General features: G+C 52.4%; 1 protein-coding gene across 1 annotated transcript in view; it reads left to right on the top strand.

Annotated features, from left to right (window-relative positions):
- LOC115549564 (receptor-type tyrosine-protein phosphatase F-like) overlaps window positions 1-18,515 on the top strand; it is a 133,728-nt gene that overhangs the window by 58,536 nt on the left and 56,677 nt on the right. Inside the window, 6 exon segments of the mRNA XM_030364836.1 lie at window positions 5,767-6,036; window positions 7,497-8,078; window positions 8,625-8,761; window positions 9,366-9,510; window positions 12,207-12,512; window positions 14,108-14,301. Of these exon segments, the coding sequence (XP_030220696.1) occupies window positions 5,767-6,036; window positions 7,497-8,078; window positions 8,625-8,761; window positions 9,366-9,510; window positions 12,207-12,512; window positions 14,108-14,301 (1,634 nt within the window).

Here is an 18,515-nt window from a genome sequence, read left to right as displayed (position 1 = left end):
TTTCAAACATCACACGCCCGGGGTTGAGGGGGGGGGTATGTGAAGGGATATAGCCCTGGGTGAGATTCGCTGTCTACCTTCTCCACCTCGGCCCATTTCTCTTCTCCGTCTTGTCTTTTTTTAGATTCAGGGGCTCTTAGAGAGAGATTTACGGCCTTGTAACGTCTGGTGTCCAATCTATAAACATAACAACGTTTGGATGCAGGCAAACAGGAAGGTCCCATAAATTTCAGGCTTCTGACGCGCGGGAGGACCGCAAAAAAACACAACAGGGCTACGAGTGGGGCATCAATACATTACACTATTTGGATATTTTAACTATATCTTTCTGCTTTGCTTTTTGCATACATTACATCTACCCACATACATATCTATAATCATACTGTATGCCTAATGCAATTACATTTATTATTGTACCCACAGTGCTGATAATAACACCAACAAACCCGAAACATATTACGCTATGTTTTCATGCCGTACAGAGACCTTGTATCTGATTAGAAAATGTCAGCAAACAAAGTCATTACCCTGGAAGAATGGAGTCTAGTGCTGTTGTTGTATTTTTTCTCCACACAATGACACAGACAAACTCACAAAGACCCACTCACACAGACACACTCACACGCACACCTCATCAAAGTGCCTGCATCATACGTGCTCGTTATGCGAAACCTTGTCGGTTTCCCCCCGCCTGACGACACAAACCCGATCCGACCCCTGTCCGTACAGAACAGCACAAACAAGCCGCAGCCACCACCCTTGTCCTGACATTTCAGAGCCCCTGGAGAATGATGTCCTCGTATTTCTGGAGGGTGGGGCGGAGACGGAGGGGTGGTGCTGCGGTGTGTTCTCGCCCCCTTCATTTTATCCACTGAGAGTGTTGTGTGTGTGTGTCAGTGTATGTTTGTCACAGGGTGTGTTTGTCGTGTGTGTGTGTGTGTGTGTGTGTGTGTGTGTGTGTGCATTTATGCATATGTATGAACGTGTGAGTGTGTACATGAGTGCAGCTCGCCAATGTTCCATGTCGCCCGTGTGTTGAGTGTCTGCGGGGAAGGTGGAGGAGGAGGGGGGGGGGGGGGGGGGGGGATCTGTTTGCGTGACCTGCTTTGAATGAGGACCGGCTCTCCGTTGGACGTGGGCAGCATCGCGAGCGCTCTGTGATTGTGGGAGCGAGCAGGGGCTCATTTGTCAGCCGCTCATCCCCGGCCGACTGCGGCGCGCTCTCTCACACATCCAGGTGACGTGTCGATACGTCTCCCGGGATGGACGGGCTGCCGCCCAGGGCGTCTTCCTCCTCGACGTCTTCATGTTGTCAGGCTGTGTGCGTGTGTGTGTGTGTGAGTCTTTGGATGTTGTCAATGCAGTGTGTGGAGACTTTGTTCTCTGTGTGTTCATCGCCACATTACACGAGCCGAGTGAATCACCGAAATGGCTGGTTTGTATCCCGGCTGATGCGGTTCACGTCGGAGACACACCACGCATGGTGCGGCAAACAAGCGCCTTGCTTCCTCTTGTTTGTGTGTACATGTATACGCTGTGTGTGTGTGTGTGTGTGTGTGCCATTAATCTCCACTGTGCGTCTGTGGATGCTCTGTTTCGTTTCACTCTGTTGTCACCCTCTCCATTTTGTATCTCTTTCATTCCATCGCTCATCCTCATCGAACTTCAACCGATAAACAGATCCACGGGAAGGTTTGTCCTGTTTTTCCTCTCTTCGCCTTTGTCCTACAGGTATAAATAGAACTACCAACCCCACCCTGCTACCTCTTCATCCGGATGGAGACAATGCCGACCCAACCCTTCCCAAAGTCCCCAGCCAACCCCACCCCTTTATTTTCCCGAATTAACACTCGGATCAACCTCTTTATCCCGAATCAACCAATGTTCGATCCGACATGCCCAGTGTTTCCACTGTCTCTGCATGCTTGCATGGGCCCCTGAACAGCTGCTGGCATGGCCTTTGAGCAACAACCAACCAACTAACCCGGTGCCCACGCCCAAACCCAGGGCACCTTAAGACACCCTTGTGTCGGTTTGTTTACCTAAGCTACGCACGCACGCCTCCCCCGCCTCTCCCCTCCAATCGCCCGCATCGGCCGCGCCCACGGCAAACACGACCAGCAGCTGCTCTTCCAACCGACGGAACCGACCCGCCGTGTAAACAAACCCGCCGCGATGTGCAGAAACTGCACCCGGCTTACCGGGAAGAGGGGGGGGGGGAGCGACAGGATCCGTCAGGTATTCAGGGCGCTAAACTTCCCGCAGGTGCCCCATGTCAAGGGGCTTGGGGGATCTTGGTGTCCAAAGCTTTCTTCACGGTGGGGGGGGGGGGGATTAAGTCTGTCTCAGTGTCGTCGTCCCCCACATACACACACACACACACGCGCACGCACTTGCACTTACTAACCAATCCACCACCACCTGGGAAGACTGAAAGATGTGCTGGGAATAATGTGTTCCTTTGAGAGGAAATACCGCCACACAAGATATATCACGGCGACGCTATAGCCAGTGTTAAAACAGTCCAGCGCTCTACGTTTACAATCCCCGTCCAGCCTCCTTATTGATTCAGCCAGCTTGTACGAACATACACCACACTACATTACTATTATAAATAATACATCCGGTATCCATTCCGTTTCTTCCTCAAGTTTAATTCTCCGCCCAGACCAGGCAGTCAACCCGCCCGGTGAGCAAAGCGGGTTGCCATAGCAACAGCTGACCCACGGCGCGCCGAAGTTGGCGGTATGCCGACGAGGGGGGCAATCAGCCGCCGCGATCGCCCCCTCCTCCCCCCTCCCCCTCCCACGCCCACCCCCCCAAAGCCGGCTACCAGAAGGGCCGGTAACCTTGCTGACTAGCCACCAGCACGCATGCACAGATATCAACCAGGGCCGTCCTCGGGGGGTCTGTCCGGGGCCCCCTGTCCGGCCCCCTGTCCGGCGCCGTTACATTCCCAGGTGTCCAGTGATCATGCAGGTGGGGCTGAAAAAGGGGAGCTTTATTTTGTGGTTTTGATAGAGTCCCGGAGCCCCCCCCCCCACCTCTCCCACCACCACCACCACCATCTCTTCCCAGCTACGCTCTCGACAGGAGAGAGGCTTTAGCGCAATCGATAACAATTACCTGCCCCAGAGTCATTCTGTTCCACAGCACCTCTCCAAACGTAACCGCGCGCTATGAATAATTCACGGCATTAAGTGTTCAATATACACAGGCCCGCATTGACTGGGCTGCGCTTTTAGCGTGCGTTAGTCTTTGAAATCACGATGGAATTACAGATACCCTGAGCCTAATGGCCTCGCGTTCGGCCCCGCTAGTCCAGACTCGGGGCGCCTTTCAGACCCCCCCACCGCCCCCCCACCCACACTGGGTTTGTGTCAGCAAAAGAGTTTTTACTATATTACCGTTGCGGGTTGGTTAAGACACAGGTGGTCCCTCACATAATCACACTTTGTATTTCATCATCTTTTTTTTTGGTGCTAATCGTTCCAATTCTCATCATCCAAATTAGCATCGGCATATCTGTTCCCGAGCATGAGTCCCAACGGTGTTCAGGTGTGCCATACACCCTTTGCCGGGAAAAATAACACATGTGCATGTGATCGCGTGAAATCCCTTCAGCACAAGGGAACGCATGCTCTGCCTGAGAATGTCTCCACAACCCACCCAAACTCCCTCCTTCCCTTCCCTGCCTACCCCCCTGTTCCCTTCCCATTCCCACTAGCTCCATGGCTCCTGTGTTTGGATGCTGGATGTCAGAGCACACACGCCAGCCACCTCGGGGCAGAGGTGGCCCATCGCTCCATCCCCCTTTTTTGGGGGATTTGTTGTTGCTTTGCTTTTGTGCTTTTTGCTCCTCTTCTTTTCTTCCTCTTGCTGTTTCTCTTTTTGTTTTATGTGTGGTGCTCTGCCTTTGAGTGCGCACTGCCACTGCGTTAAAACACAACGCTGTAAGCCAGATGTCCCCGCCCCCCGTGGCTGCCATGCTGATCTCAACGTCTCGTGAACATCACTTTCTACAGATTGTTTTTCTGCCGAGTTCTATTTATAAGAATTCTGTGAACGCTGGATAATGATTGATGGTGGCCGTAAGGCAGGCCTCGACTCACCAGGGGAAAGTTTTCAACCCAAAAGCACGCCGCAGTCTCTACATTAACAAAATTCATTCAATGCCCACAGAAAACGTAAATCATGTGGAAGATTCCACTAGCGTAGGTAGCCGGTTACCGTGGTTATAGTGGAGTCCAGGAAGCCACTGCTCCCTCCCTCTGACTAGAATCTCAAAGGGTGCTTTTGCAGGGATCTTTTATTTCTGATTTCATTTCGCCATATAATGAGGGGAATAACAAGCATGGCTGTAACGACGTTCCGTTTCAAATTAGATGAGGAAGGAGGGCGGGAAATAGGAGGAGTCTGAGGGACTGGGTTAGGGGGAGTCAAATTTAAAAATCCATTTTTTATGGAGACCACTGCAGAGGCTGGGCCAGAGCAATTACAGTCAGCAGCCTTTCTGTTCTTCTTTTATTCCCCTTTCCCCTCCACTGGAGACACCGCTTCGGAGACAGAGCAGTGCATTAGCAGACACGGGCCGTATGCTTTCTGCAGGGAGGATTCCCTTGCACTGTGATTTGAAATGCACATGATGAGTGCACAGGAGGGGGCGGTAATAACGGAACCGCATCTCGCGGAGCTAAAGGTGCCTCCGCATCACCAAGTCTAGCCCGCTAGCCCAAGGCCTAGAGCCATATTCTCATTATCGAAAATCTGCTCTGTGATGTTGAAAGCATAGCACGTTCTCACAGGCCTTACAGTGATGCCACGTTCATATTATCAGGTGGAATAGATATTCTCAGATGGTGATCTTTTTGTTTTTTCACTCCAGATTTCTTCCCTCAAACCACCCACTGAGAAATGTCAAAAGTGTGTAAATAACAGCAGCTATTTACATTCTGCGCCTCCCTTTTAAAGGGAAAACAAGTCATATGTAAATGTATGGCCGCCTGTTTATTTTGAGCCGGCTTCTTCTGCATTCAGAACTCCCCGGCTTGGTGCGCTCTTCTCTGCCCATTCCCCGGCGATGTCAAGCGGACTCATTTTGTCTCCATGGGAACTGCTTTTTAATGTCAGCCTATCTGCATATCAGAGCCGCACAAAGGCAGAAGGGAGAGGGAGAGGGACAGAGATACAGAGTGAGGAAGACGAGCTAAGCATAAGGAACAGAGAGGCGGGGAGGAGCAAGGGAGACAGGGAGGGAGGGAGGGAGGGAGGGAGGGAGGGAGGGAGGGGAGGAGATGGAGAGAGGGAGAAATCAAACAATGCCTTCTCCGCAGGGTCCCTCAATGATGCAACCCTCGCCACCATTTGACACCCTGACAAAAGAGCTCCAGATATAGTCTGTGGCGAAAGCGGGGCTATTTTTTGATTATATTCCCTTCTGTAGGCCCAGAGGATAAAAAAAACACTGCCCTCCCCCCCCAAAGGTTTTTCTTCTTCCCTTTTGGATTTCCAGAGCCGTTCTGTGACAGTCCTATTATTCCCATTGTGCTCGGCCCCTCACATTTCAGACAAAAGTGATCAGTCGTCCATTCTAGGGGATTTCACTACAACGTACTAGCGAGCACCCTGGAATTGACCCAAGTTTATTCATCGAAGCACCTTAAAAGAAAAACACTCAGCCACCTACAACTTTTCTTGGTTTTCTTCCCCCACACGTCGTCCACTCGTATATGCTAACCTCCTCCCCCCCTCCCCTCCCCCCCTCAGTGCGGCGGGTCCCTCCCCGCTTCTCCATCCCGCCCACCAACCACGAGGTGATGCCGGGCGGCAGCGTGAACCTGACGTGCGTGGCGGTGGGCTCGCCCATGCCCTACGTCAAGTGGACCATGGGCTCCGTGGACCTGACCAAGGAGGAGGAGATGCCGGTGGGACGCAACGTGCTGGAGGTCACCAACATCCGTGAGTCGGCCAACTACACCTGCGTGGCCATGTCCTCACTGGGCATGATCGACGCCACCGCCCAGGTCATCGTCAAAGGTGAGCGGCCCAACCGGGGGGGCTTTTTCCACGTCTGTGTTTGTGTGTCTGTGTGTGTGTTCGACTATTGGTGTGTGTGTGTGTTCGACTGTTAGTGTGTGGGTTCGACTGTAAGTCTGCATGTATGAGTTTGTGCAATACGAAGGTATTTGTGTGAGTTGTCTGTTTGTGTGCGCAAAACATAAGTTGTTTTTTTTGTGTATGTGTGTCGGTATCTGTGGTATACAGACGTGATGTTATGCATGAACCCTTCACTCCCCTTAGTAAAGTGTGTTATAAAGTGTTAAGTGTGTGTGTGTGTGTGAGTGTGCGAGCAGGGATGTGTGTGTGTGGGTGGTTGGGTGTGTGTGTGATCAGCTGTTGCCTGCATATTGATCTGTGCTCCCGATCTGTGCTGATTGACAGGGATGTGTGTGTGTGGGTGGTTGGGTGTGTGTGTGATCAGCTGTTGCCTGCATATTGATCTTTGCTCCCGATCTGTGCTGATTGACAGCCTGAACGTAACGTTGCTTACAGTTCGGCCCACCCTGTCCCCTGGAGACCGCTGGGACGACGGCGACCCTGGCCGTTTGCTTTTATTTCAGTGTGACTAAATAGGGACCAATTCAGCAATATCCACCTCATTTGCGACGCATAATAACCTCGGACAGCTCTGAGGACAGGAAATTGAGGTGTTTGAGGAGCATTGAAAGCGTGCTATTATTAGTCAGCACCGCCCTTTGAAACCCTCCTTTCTTATACATAATACTAATGTTTTGGAGTGGCCTGTCCACTCTACTTTTCCCTTTATGAATTATACTCTTTTATCGTGGAAGTTGTTTGAATTATGGAGCTACTATGGTCATGTTTGTTACAAAGAGCAGGGTCAGGGTAGGGTTGATGTTTTAATTACAACACATCAAATCTTAATTGGCCTCAACTGCTCTGACCTAGCCCTGTGTCAAAGAAGGGGCTGGACCCAGCGGCCAGTGTTCATTATAAAACATCATGTTACCGATACTTCAGCTTTCCCAAACATTATGAATAAAACTGAACAGCCAATGCAATATTCGAGAACAAAATGTGTGTCACAGATGTCATCGAGGGTGGAACCTGAGGCCATAGAGACATAGCTTTTACTAACGAATCCTGAACTGAGATCAACAGTGTTGTTTTGACTAATGAAGTACTTCACTTGGGGGGGGGGGGGTGGGGGGGCGGAATGGAGAAATGCGATCCCTGCAGCATATCAATATTTCCTGGGGGTGGCAGTAGCTCAGGAGGTAGAGCGGGTCGGCTGGTAGCCGCAAGTTACCAGGCTGTCGCCTTGCATGGCTGACAAAGCCGTCGGTGTGTGAATGTGTGTATGGGTGGGTGATTGTGAGGCAATATTGTAAAGCGCTCTGGGTTGCCACTGGTTACAGAAAAAGCGCTATATAAATGCAGTCCATTTACTATTTCCTCCTCCCCCTCCTCCCCAGCCCTCCCCAAGCCCCCCACCTCGGTCACGGTGACGGAGACCACGGCCACCAGCGTCACGCTCACCTGGGACTCGGGCAACCCCGAGCCCGTGTCCTACTACATGATCCAGTACCGCGCCAAGGTGTCGGAGAACGGCTTCCAGGAGGTGGACGGCGTGGCCACCACGCGCTACAGCATCGGCGGCCTCAGCCCCTACTCGGAGTACGAGTTCCGCGTGATGGCGCTCAACAACATCGGCCGCGGGCCGCCCAGCGACCCCGTGGAGACGCGCACGGGCGAGCAGGCGCCCTCCTCCCCGCCGCTGCACGTGCAGGCGCGCATGCTGAGCGCCAGCACCATGCTGGTGCAGTGGGAGCCCCCTGAGGAGCCCAACGGACAGATCCGGGGCTACCGCGTGTACTACAGCTCGGACATGACGGCGCCGCTCAGCGCCTGGCAGAAGCACAACACGGACGACAGCCGCCTCACCACCATCTCGGGCCTGACCACCGACATCACCTACAGCCTGCGCGTGCTGGGCTTCACCTCGGTGGGCGACGGGCCGCCATCCGACGTGCTGCAGGTCAAGACCCAGCAGGGAGGTGAGCACTGGAGGGGAGGTGTGTGTGTGCGTGTGTGTGTGTCTGTCTGTGTGTGTGTGACACTTTAAGGGAGCATGTGTATGTGTGTGCAATACAAAGGTATTCGTGTGTGTGTGTGTGTGTGTGTGTGTTTGTCTTTGTGTGTGTGACACTGCAAGGGAGCATGTGTATGTGTGTGCAATACAAAGGTATTTGTGTGTGTGTGTGTGTGTGTGTGTGTGTGTGTGTGTGTGTGTGTGTGTGTGTGTGTGTGTGTGTGTGTGTGTGTGTGTGTGTGTGTGTGCGCACAAAACAAAGGTATTTGTGTGTCGGTTTCTGTGAGCGCAATACGTAAGTGGCTTTGTGTGTGTGTGTGTGTGGGGGGGGGCGCTGTGTGTCAGTATCTGTGTCACAGAGCCACAACAGGTGCTCTCATGCGTCTGTCTGGGTCACACGACTGTCACCGTTGGGGGGCGGCTGGGTACGGTAATCTGTGCTCTGCCAGGAGCTCACCTCTGTCCCCGACCCCCCACCCCTACCCTCTCCTCCACCCCTGTCTGTGAGCAGTGCCCGCCCAGCCGTCCAGCTTCGAGGCGGAGGCGGAGCTGGATACCCGCATCATGCTGAGCTGGCTGTGGCCCGTTCAGGACCCCATCACCAAGTATGAGCTCAACTACTGGGAGGCCAACTCGGAGAACGACAAGGTAGAAATGCTGTGGCAGGTCTCTGCCTCTCTCTCTGGCTCTCTATCTTTTCTCGCTCTCGCTCTCTTCACTGACTTCACTTTCTGTGTTATTTTTCCCTCTTATTTTAATCACTAACTTTCGGGACTAAAGTTTTGTCAAACAAGTTGTGTGCATTTAGCTACTCTGGCTCGCATTTTATAATGACATGTATATGATAAAGTGACCTTGTCTTGGCGAGTATCCAGCAGCAATGCAGCCAGCTCTCTGGCGCACAATAAATAATTAGTGCACTGTCAAAACTCACCTTTGCACGTTGTAGCTCCCCAAGGTCCTTGCTGTTCAGTCACGCCAGCGGTTTGGCCTTTTAATCACGTCTCTCTTTCCTTGTGTATTTTCCAATCAACACAATGTTCAATGTTTTAAAACACATTTTTTGATTAATTTAGAATGTATTCAGTGTTGTGATAACTCTGAGAGAAGTGTACTCCCACCTCAAGAACCTCTCTCTCTCTCTCTCTCTCTCTCTCTCTCTCTCTCTCTCTCTCTCTCTCTCTCTCTCTCTCTCTTCTCTTTCTCTTCTTCTCTCTTCTCTCTCTCTCTCTCCCCCCCGCCATCGCTGCAGATCCACACGACCTTTGACCCGGCGGGCTCCCACGCCGTGGAGGGCCTCAAACCCGACACCCTGTACCACTTCTCCCTGGCCGCCCGCTCCGAGATGGGCCTGGGCGTGTTCACCCAGCCCATAGAGGCCCGCACGGCCCAGTCCAGTAAGTCCACCCACACAGACCACCCCACACCTCCCCCCCCCCCTCCCCGACCTCAGTCCGCCACGACCTCTAACCTCTAACCTAACACGTCTCTCCTCGTCCCCGTTGTCGCGCCAACCACTGAGCCCAGCGAGGAGGGAGTCCGTTCGGTCGTTATCAAGGCCCCCCTCTCCTCTTGCGACTCATGGATGACGATTCTTCGGTTTATTTTTCTTGCGACCTTTTGAACCGGAAGGTTCCAACAGCAATGTTAGGGGGGGATTGGGGACAGGGGTGAACCAATGTCTGTTCGGTTTAAAGCCCCCGCGGGCAGTTGCGGCAGCCGTCTGCGCCTGTCCTCCCTTAAGGCCCGGCGCCTTCCGGTACTATCGACCGACCCCACCAGCCCCCCCTGCCCTCGTTCTAACTCTAACACTACCCCCACCACCACAACCAAAACCGCCCTCCCTGGCCTTCTGGCACCAGGCCCATCACTCTCAAAGGTACGTTTGATGTTGTCCAGTGTGACCCCAACCCCCCCTACCCTGATTCCCACACCCTGAACCCGCTCAATCCGCCGCTCACCGCCCCATGCCTCATGCTGTTCTGCCTGGTCATTCTGCACTTCATCTCCCCCCCCTGCCTGGATGTGAAGCCCTAGTCTTTGCTAGGTTGCTATCTTTATATCCTTGTTTTTTTTTTCCGTTGTTTTGTATGGAGGCAGGGCAATGAACACGGCCTCTGAAAACATTCATCCTCTTGTTTTGAGCTATCCATGTTTTGCAGAACGTAATCTGTGTAGTCTATTTCAGTGTTTATGCTACAGAACCTTTCTACAGCCGGACCGAAGCATCATAAACACAGTCTGTGTTTACACTCCTAGCATTAATATCAGGGCTGCCCGTGAAGGCGTTGACATTTTTTTTCCGCTCTATTTTGTAGCACGTGTACCATTGGGAAAACTAAGTACGTCTTTGTGTTTCACTCTTTAAGACGCACGCAAACAGCACGGCTGTTTTTACCAAACCCGTAATCATCATGCCAGTTATAAAGGGCGACATGAAACATTTTTCAGCATTTCTTATCTTCCCAATTTCTCTTTTTGTTTGCCTCCAAGGTGGAGCTATTTCCAGTGCTGTCCTCCTTCTGCGCATAGGCTGTATTTCACTTTGATCTCATGAATTTCTTCTTGTTTGTATTTAATTTATTTATTTTTTATCAGGAGCTTAACATCGCGTCTCATTTTAAAACCTTGTTAAAAACAAAAAAACATTGGCCTTTATTGTATGCTCGGCAGGTAGTGGTCTCGCTCGCTCTCGCTCTCTTTTTGTGCGATCTCGCTCGGAGATCTCGCTTGTCGGATGCATTTTTTTGGTCTCGGAGAGGCTAAATAATGCTGCATTGTTCATTGCCTTGCTTATTAGTGAACCAGTTTCATGGGCATGCTACGTAAACAACATCTCGCTCTCCACACCCCCTTCCAAGCTATTTCACTTTTTTTTCTCCATTTGTATATTCTTGAACACGTTTTTATTGAGACTGCATGAAACGTTGGATTTCCTTTGATTGCTCTTGTGTTTCTCTGTGTAGAATTCTATGCATATTATTTTGTTGTAGCATCCTGTATTTGATTTGGCTCATTTATTTTCCCTGTTTAACCTCTGGGCTGCTGTGAGTTGAGCACTGTAATTGCATTGGCTGTCACTGAGCTGGTTTTTTATAGTGCAGTATGAGTTCATTAATTAAAAACATGAAAATCACAGTCCGGCTCTGTTGAGCTTATTGTTTATTTAATTGTAAACTAAACCGAAAAACTATCTGCAATGGTAAACGATACCAGATATTAATCATGGCAGAATCTAAGCTCATGTGTTCATCATAATTATTTCAGTTTACTATCCCACTGAGCCAAAGACGCAATGTTTTTTTGCGTAACTTCCACGATTTTTGCCATATGTTAGTGAGTCGATAGTTTTTCCTGGTAATGTTTTAAGCTAGCACGCAAGGGGCTTTTCTTAGCATCTGTTTGTTTTTGATGGCAAAAAACGACTGATGAAACACAGAATATTATACAGGGAATACTATATGATGTATTGTTCTGTCACCTTTTGCAGATTTGTCCTACATCTTTATCAGAGACTGTGTTTGTCTGCTCAAAAAGAGCCCAATATATATCAGCGCCTCAGCTTTCCCTGAGCCTCTCAAACACTGTTAACGCTTCTAGAAGTTGCCGTATCTACGTGCAAAACGCCAATTAACATCAATCACTAAGCCACTCACACATCTATGAACATTTCAAAACTCCTCCGACAAACCACTAGAGGCAGGGAAGCCAAACCGATTTGGAGGGGGAAAAGAAAGTACAGCATGTCCTGGATGGAATTAGTAATGTCTTTCGGCACGCTTAGACTCGTGCAGACTTAGCGATTACAGCCTCGCACGGATCAACCTCCAGTCCAGAGGTACCCCACCTGATGAGCCCTTTTTTAATTTAATTTCTGTCACTTGGCTCGCCCAGGTTTTGTTTTGTGCCGTAGTGGTGTCGTGTTTTTTTTTTGTTTTTTGTTTTTGTTTTTGCTTTTGCTTGATCCGTTCCCCTTCCTCCGTGTGGTTGTGCTTCCTCCTCCCCCCCTCCCCGCCCGCACCCCCACCTCCTCCTCCTCCTCCTCCTCCACCCCCCCCTCCACCCCCACCCCCACCCCCCCTTCACACTGCAGCGCCGTCCGCCCCGCCCCAGGAGGTGCACCTGGTCAGCCTGACCTCCACCAGTCTCAAGGTGAGTTGGGTGGCGCCGCCCGCCGCCAGCCGCCACGGCGCCATCGTGGGCTACTCCATCAGCTACCAGGCGCCGGCCGGCGAGGATGCGGGGCGCCACGAGGTGCCCGGCATCAGCGCCGATGCCACCAGCCACGTGCTGGAGGAGCTGGAGAAGTGGACCGAGTATCAGGTGTGGGTGAGGGCCCACACGGACGTGGGGCCCGGCCCCGAGAGCGCCGCTGTGCGGATCAAAACCAAAGAGGACGGTGAGTTGGGACCGAGCCGCCCGCCTCTCCCCCGACCGCCGACCGCGGAGGTTCTCTCACAAGACCCCCCGCCTCTCCGTCCGTCTCTCTTGGGGATTTTTCCACTTTCAAGGATACGTTGTCGACTGTGTCGTCTCGGGCTCACTGTGCGGATGTAGGTCACTCTCTCACTCTCAATGTGCGGACGTAAGTCTCCCTCTCTGTGGACGTAGGTCTCTCTCTCGCTCTCTGTGTGGACGTAGGTCCGTCTCTCGCTCTCTGTGCGGACGTAAGTCTCCCTCTCTGTGGACGTAGGTCTCTCTCTGTGTGGACGTAGGTCTCTCTCTGTGTGGACGTAGGTCTCTCTCGCTCTGTGTGGACGTAGGCCTCTCTCGCTCTCATTGTGGACGTAGGTCTCTCTCTCTGCTCTGTGTCCATCAGAGTTCAAGATGATGTGTTGGCAGAGGTGACTTAATCTAATTTGTTTTGGGGTTTTCTTTTCCACTCCTTGGCAGATGTCTCTCTGTCTGTCTGTCCTGTCTGTCTGTCTGTCTGTCTGTCTGTCTGTCTGTCTGTCTGTCTGTCTGTCTGTCTGTCTGTCTGTCTGTCTGTCTGTCTGTCTGTCTGTCTGTCTGTCTGTCTGTCAGCTTTTTTCCCCTTGCCAAGGCTTTTAACACAGCGATCAGACTAAGGGAAAATGGAACATAACTACATTTCTCCCTCTTTTATTTTCCTACATTTTCTGTCGTCTCTTTCTACCTCCTCCTCTTCTTTTCCTTTTGTGTGCGGTGTGAAGGAGAGGGTTAGTCATCCATAATTAATGCTTTTTTTTAATGTTTTAATATATATTGAGACATTGAGTCCAATGCTTCTGTGTGTGTGTGTGTGTGTGTGTGTGTGTGTGTATATAATATCTATGCACACACATTTGTCTCAATGCGGGCGGATTTCGGTATGCCTTCAGACAGCCAGACCGCATGCTCTCCTCCTGCTTGGGGGGGGGGGGGGGGGGTGGTCCAGACCAGACTTTTATGGTCTGTAAGTATGGCAGAGACCCGTAGTCAACGCCAAGCCTCCTACCGAGAAAGCCGCTCTGCCCCAAAAAAAACCTAAAGAAAACCCAGAAGGAAGTTAAGGAAAAGAAGGGGGGAAAATGCTGAAGTCGCTACGTCGATGGTTCTTGGCGCCACATCACAAAACCACAGTTAGCTGAGGGAGAGACAAATCGCTGGCTCAGCGCGGTTTGACTTCCCCCCCTCTTCCCGTTTTCCCTGGTTCTTCTTTCTTCTCTCCTCCCTTCACCTCATCTCGCTCCCTCTGTGTTCCTCTATCCCCCCCATCCTTCCATCGTCTGTATCCCTTCATCTGCCTCTCTCTCTCTCCTGCTCTCTCTCTCCTTCTCTCCCTCCCCCGTCCTTTCTAATTCGTGTCAACCTGAAATCGGTCTCCCTGAACTCCGTTTTTCATTCCCGTGTGTTGCTACATCTTCTAAATCGTTCCTTCACGTTCTGTCTGAACAATATTAACCTCTATCCACCCTCCTCCCCTACCACCCCCATCTCTCCCTCTCTCACTCCCCCGTCCACCCTGTCTCCCTTCTCCCTCACCCCCCTCAGTGCCCGGGGCTCCCCCCAAGAAGCTGGAGGTGACGGCGGTGAACTCGACGGCCATCCGCGTCACCTGGAAGCCCCCCATGCAGGGCAAGCAGCACGGGCAGATCCGGGGGTACCAGGTCATCTTCTCGCGCCTGGAGAACGACGAGCCACGGGGCCAGCCCAACATCATGGACGTGTCCCTCCCCGAAGCCCAGGTACAGAGAGCAGTCCGGGGCCCGACCTCAGAGTCCCCGACCTAGGGGTTTGATTCTCTCTCTCTCTCCGTCTCTGTCTCTGTCTCTCTGTCTCTCTCTTTCTCTCTTCCCCCACCCAACCTCATCCTCCAGGTAGGGCACACGGACCGTGTCCAATTCATCACGGTGTCTCACTCATCCCTGTTTCAACACACCCTCCCCTTCTGTTCCTACTCCCACCTCCTCCCTGAGTCTGGCCCCACACCCACCCTCTCTCTCTCTCTCTCTCTTTCTCTCTCTCTCTCTCTCTCACACTCTCTCTCTCACACACTCTTTCTCTCTCTCTCACACTCTTTCTCTCTCTCTCTCCCCCGCTACACGTTCTCTTACACTGCCCTCGGTGGCATCCCTGGCTCCTCTTCTGCCGCGGATTAGCGGCTGTAACAAGCTCCCTGTTAGCGCTAATAGCTGTTAAATATTTTATGGATGTGGTTACATCAGTAGGAGGAAGGGGGCAGGCTGTGGGGCTGAGTACCTCTCCCCATGCTTTATATCATTATTTCTATTTTTTGTTGCGCTACCGACAAAATATGCACTGCCTTGTTACCCCCCCTGTTTATAAATTACAACTTATTTTCCCCCTGCGTCGCCCTTTGCACATCAATGCGAGGGGGGCTCAGGAATCGTCCCAAAGCGTCCCGCGCCACGTAGCACCACCGATGCAAGATGGATGAGAGATTGTAATCCTTAAGAGGGGATTCAGAGAATAAGGAATATCTTAAAAACGAATATTCAAAAAAAAAGGTTTTCTCTCGCTCTGTGCCTGCCGTTCTCCCTCGCCCGTTTCCCCGGCGTAGTGCAACCCAAGCCACGGGGCTTCAATTACCAGGCCTCCTCTGGATTGTTTTTGCCCGGGAGAATCACTATTTTTGCACCGCCACCCACCCCCCGGCCCGAGAACCAGGGGCCAACAACCATTTCCACGGGCCGCCGAACACGTTCCTGTCGGGCGGAGGCGGTGAGGGGGTAGGGGCGTTGAAGGGTGAACCTGCAGCGGGTTGCCGGTTGAGTTCCCGGGCGGTCCCGCTTCTCTGCTGTGCCCTTCGGAGACACGATTAACCCTCGTTTGCCTCTGGTAACACCCCGCTGTACCCGACGCACACACGAACAGACACACACACGCATGCACAGACAGAGACAGTGGCGAGATGCTGGTGCTGTTGAAAGTCACCTTTAAACAAGGCATGAGGCGCACTCCAAACCAGATAAAGCCAGCACGCCGGGCATAGATACCATCGCTTGCGCTGCGGCCGTAAATGAATAATGAATGGCTGTGTGTGTGTCTATCCCAGATAAGATGACACATTATGAGCATAATGGTGAGACTGGACCCCAGTGCGCCCCGAAATAAGACGGGCAGGACAAAAAAACACTCTGACCGATGAGTACTGGCCAAGCCCCCCCCCCCAGCCCCTAACCCCCCTCCTCCGTCACTCCTTCCCACACACCTGGCAAAACAAGCGCGCCCTTCCGCTCCCGTTCATCAGCCCGACCAAAACTGGAGGTCTCTCGCCCCTGGCAGGCTCCTCAGACAGCTGTGTTGTGGCCCCCCGGGCGTCGTGGCGGTCAGGACAAGGTCCCCTTGGTCTGCGCGGAGACAACACAACAATGGCACCCTATCTTCTCTGGAGCACCCTACTCGCCACGCCGGCTAACTGCGCCGCGGCCCCGGGGGTCAGTCTTGTCCAAAGGGAGAAAATTGAAAGCGCGATGGCGAAGTGAACTAAGCATGACCCGTCCCTCTGTAAACACGGTACTTCTCGCCACGACTCATTTGCGCTGCGCCGTGCTGACATAACAAAAAAACAAACAAAGAAGCGTGAGAGACGAAGTACGGGCTGGAGCAGTATCGAGACACCCCTACTCACCTTGGCCTCACCCCGCCTCGCCGAAACCAGAGTTTGCTCACTCCGGTCTCCTCCCTCCCACCCTCCCTCCCTCCCTCCCTCCCTTCCTTCCTCCTCACGACCCTCCCCGAGCCGGGGTAATTACCAGAGGCTTGCGTGCGGGTCGGTTACCCTCGATTGAGTCATCTCCACAGATTAGTTTTGTGTGCGACGGTGACGGCGACGGTGGCAAACCTGCGAGGACCTGCACCCGGACGTCATTAAGGACCGCACAGGACCGGGTGGCCCCGCCCCCCAAATTCCACGCACGCCCCACCGCCTCCCTCACAAGCCTTCCCTTTCACCTCTCGCACGGCTCGCCTGTTCACATACCGCAGGCAAAGCCTCGCTGGGAAGGGAGAGAATAATACCAACAACAACAAAAACGCCGGAACAGTGGGGCCAACGTGAGCCGACCGGCCCGCCCTCCTAGCTGCTGTCCCACCGGGGGGGGGGGGGGTGGTGTGTGTGTGTGTGTGTGTGTGTGTGTGCGTGTGCGCGCGCAAGGCTCAACACGGGCTCAAGTAACTCAAACAACCGAGACCAAACAACCAAATGAGAAAACAACGACTTAAGAAAAAGAAATGCAAGACGAGGAAAGTTTACCCCGGTTGTGGCACCACCAATCAAAATATCGTCCACCTTTTTTCATTTTTAAGGGTGCTGCGAAATCAGTATTGCTTGTTTCCAGCTCCACCACACACAGCTAGACTGCCAGGAAAGGAGGGGAAAACACAAGGCTGTAGCCCACTCTCCCCTCAGCCTTCAATCTTTAATCACATATCTGAGCCGACTGATTGGACTTGAGATGCTTGTTGAAACCACTCTCAACTCCCCTCTCACCCTTCCCTACTCTTTTGTAATTTTTCTCCTGTTTTTTGCCTCACTATACATCTCATTATCTAAATCGATCCATCCGTCTATCGGCCTATCCATCAGCCTATCCACCTGAATCGATCTATACCTCTAGATGTATCTCTGTCTATGTATTTCTGTCTATCCATCCAGCCTCATAGATGAACCCACTAGCCCGGTAGCTAGCTAGCGCGCACCACTGATAGTGGTAGCTCGCCGAGTGCTTACCCATGTGTGGGCGGGCTTTTAAGCTGCTCTTTTCCGCTTCAAGTGGGTGCCCACACAGCGGCCTCATTTCCACGGCTAAATTTAACTTTGAGGTCGTCGACAGCCCTGACGTTTCTCATCCTCCTCCCCAACCATATCGCTATCAGCACAAATTAGCCACAATCCTAAGTGGCCGACAGGCGCCACGCGGCCAGGCCTCTGCTTCTGCTCGGAGGACGCCCCCCCCTCCCCACCCCCCTTCAGTTTTCTGCATGTTTTTCCTTGGAAAGTGCTGAAACCGTTGGCCAGGGCTCAGAAGGTATTAGCCTTTAACCCGGGCGCTTTCCAACCCAAGTTTTTTGCTGGCAATTTTTTTTTCCCACCATTTTTCCAGGTTCATTTTATTTGACCACTCATGCGATGTACATATATTTCTGTGTGTGTGTACTTATGGGAAGGCGCACTCGTGGGCAATGTGCCTACGTGTCCTATCTGTGGCGGAGTGTGTCCGGGCCTGTGTGTGTTTAAGAACAAGCCAGGCGATGCCTCACTGCCTCTGCGGCCTCGGCTGAGCGGGGAACGGAGAGAAGAGGGGGAGAGAGAAACGGAGGACGAGAAGCCCCTCAGACGGCTTCACTCCATCAATCCTGACAGCTCTCTCTCTTCCACATCACTCCATCCCCTGTGCGCTTGTTCTCTTTTTTCCCCCCCGCTCAGCCCAGGCGGCCCCATGACATCACATTTGCATTCACAAGTCTGCAAATAACACCCCTCTTGTTTTTCCCACCACAACAAAGGCCATCAGCGCTGGCGCCGCGTTGGCAAACCCCCGGAACATAAATCGGTACCGGCAATTTTTTATTTTTTGATGCCTCCCAAAACGATTCCATTGTAAACAGGGGGATGGTTGATGGAGAGATAGCTGGAGAGGAGCCTAGCGCACCCTTAATGTGTTCACTCCTCGACCGAGGACAGTGCGAATGGAGTCAATGGTAAACAAATTAGGCAATTAGGCACGTCGCAAACTGTTATTCATGGCGTTAAGGAGCAGCTGTTTTTAAATGGCGCTCTTCATTGTGATCACCGCCACGTCGGGGGGGGGGGGGGGGTAACGCCTGGCTGCGGGTTTTCTGATGAGGGGGAGCAGACACACACACACACACACACACACACACACACACACACACACACACACACACACACACACACACACACACACACACTGCT

The sequence above is a fragment of the Gadus morhua genome, chromosome 8 (assembly GCF_902167405.1).
Source record: "Gadus morhua chromosome 8, gadMor3.0, whole genome shotgun sequence".
In the NCBI taxonomy this organism is placed as follows: Eukaryota; Metazoa; Chordata; class Actinopteri; order Gadiformes; family Gadidae; genus Gadus; species Gadus morhua.
The sequence above is the reverse complement of the archived record's forward strand: the minus strand, read 5'-3'. Positions and strand labels throughout refer to the sequence as shown.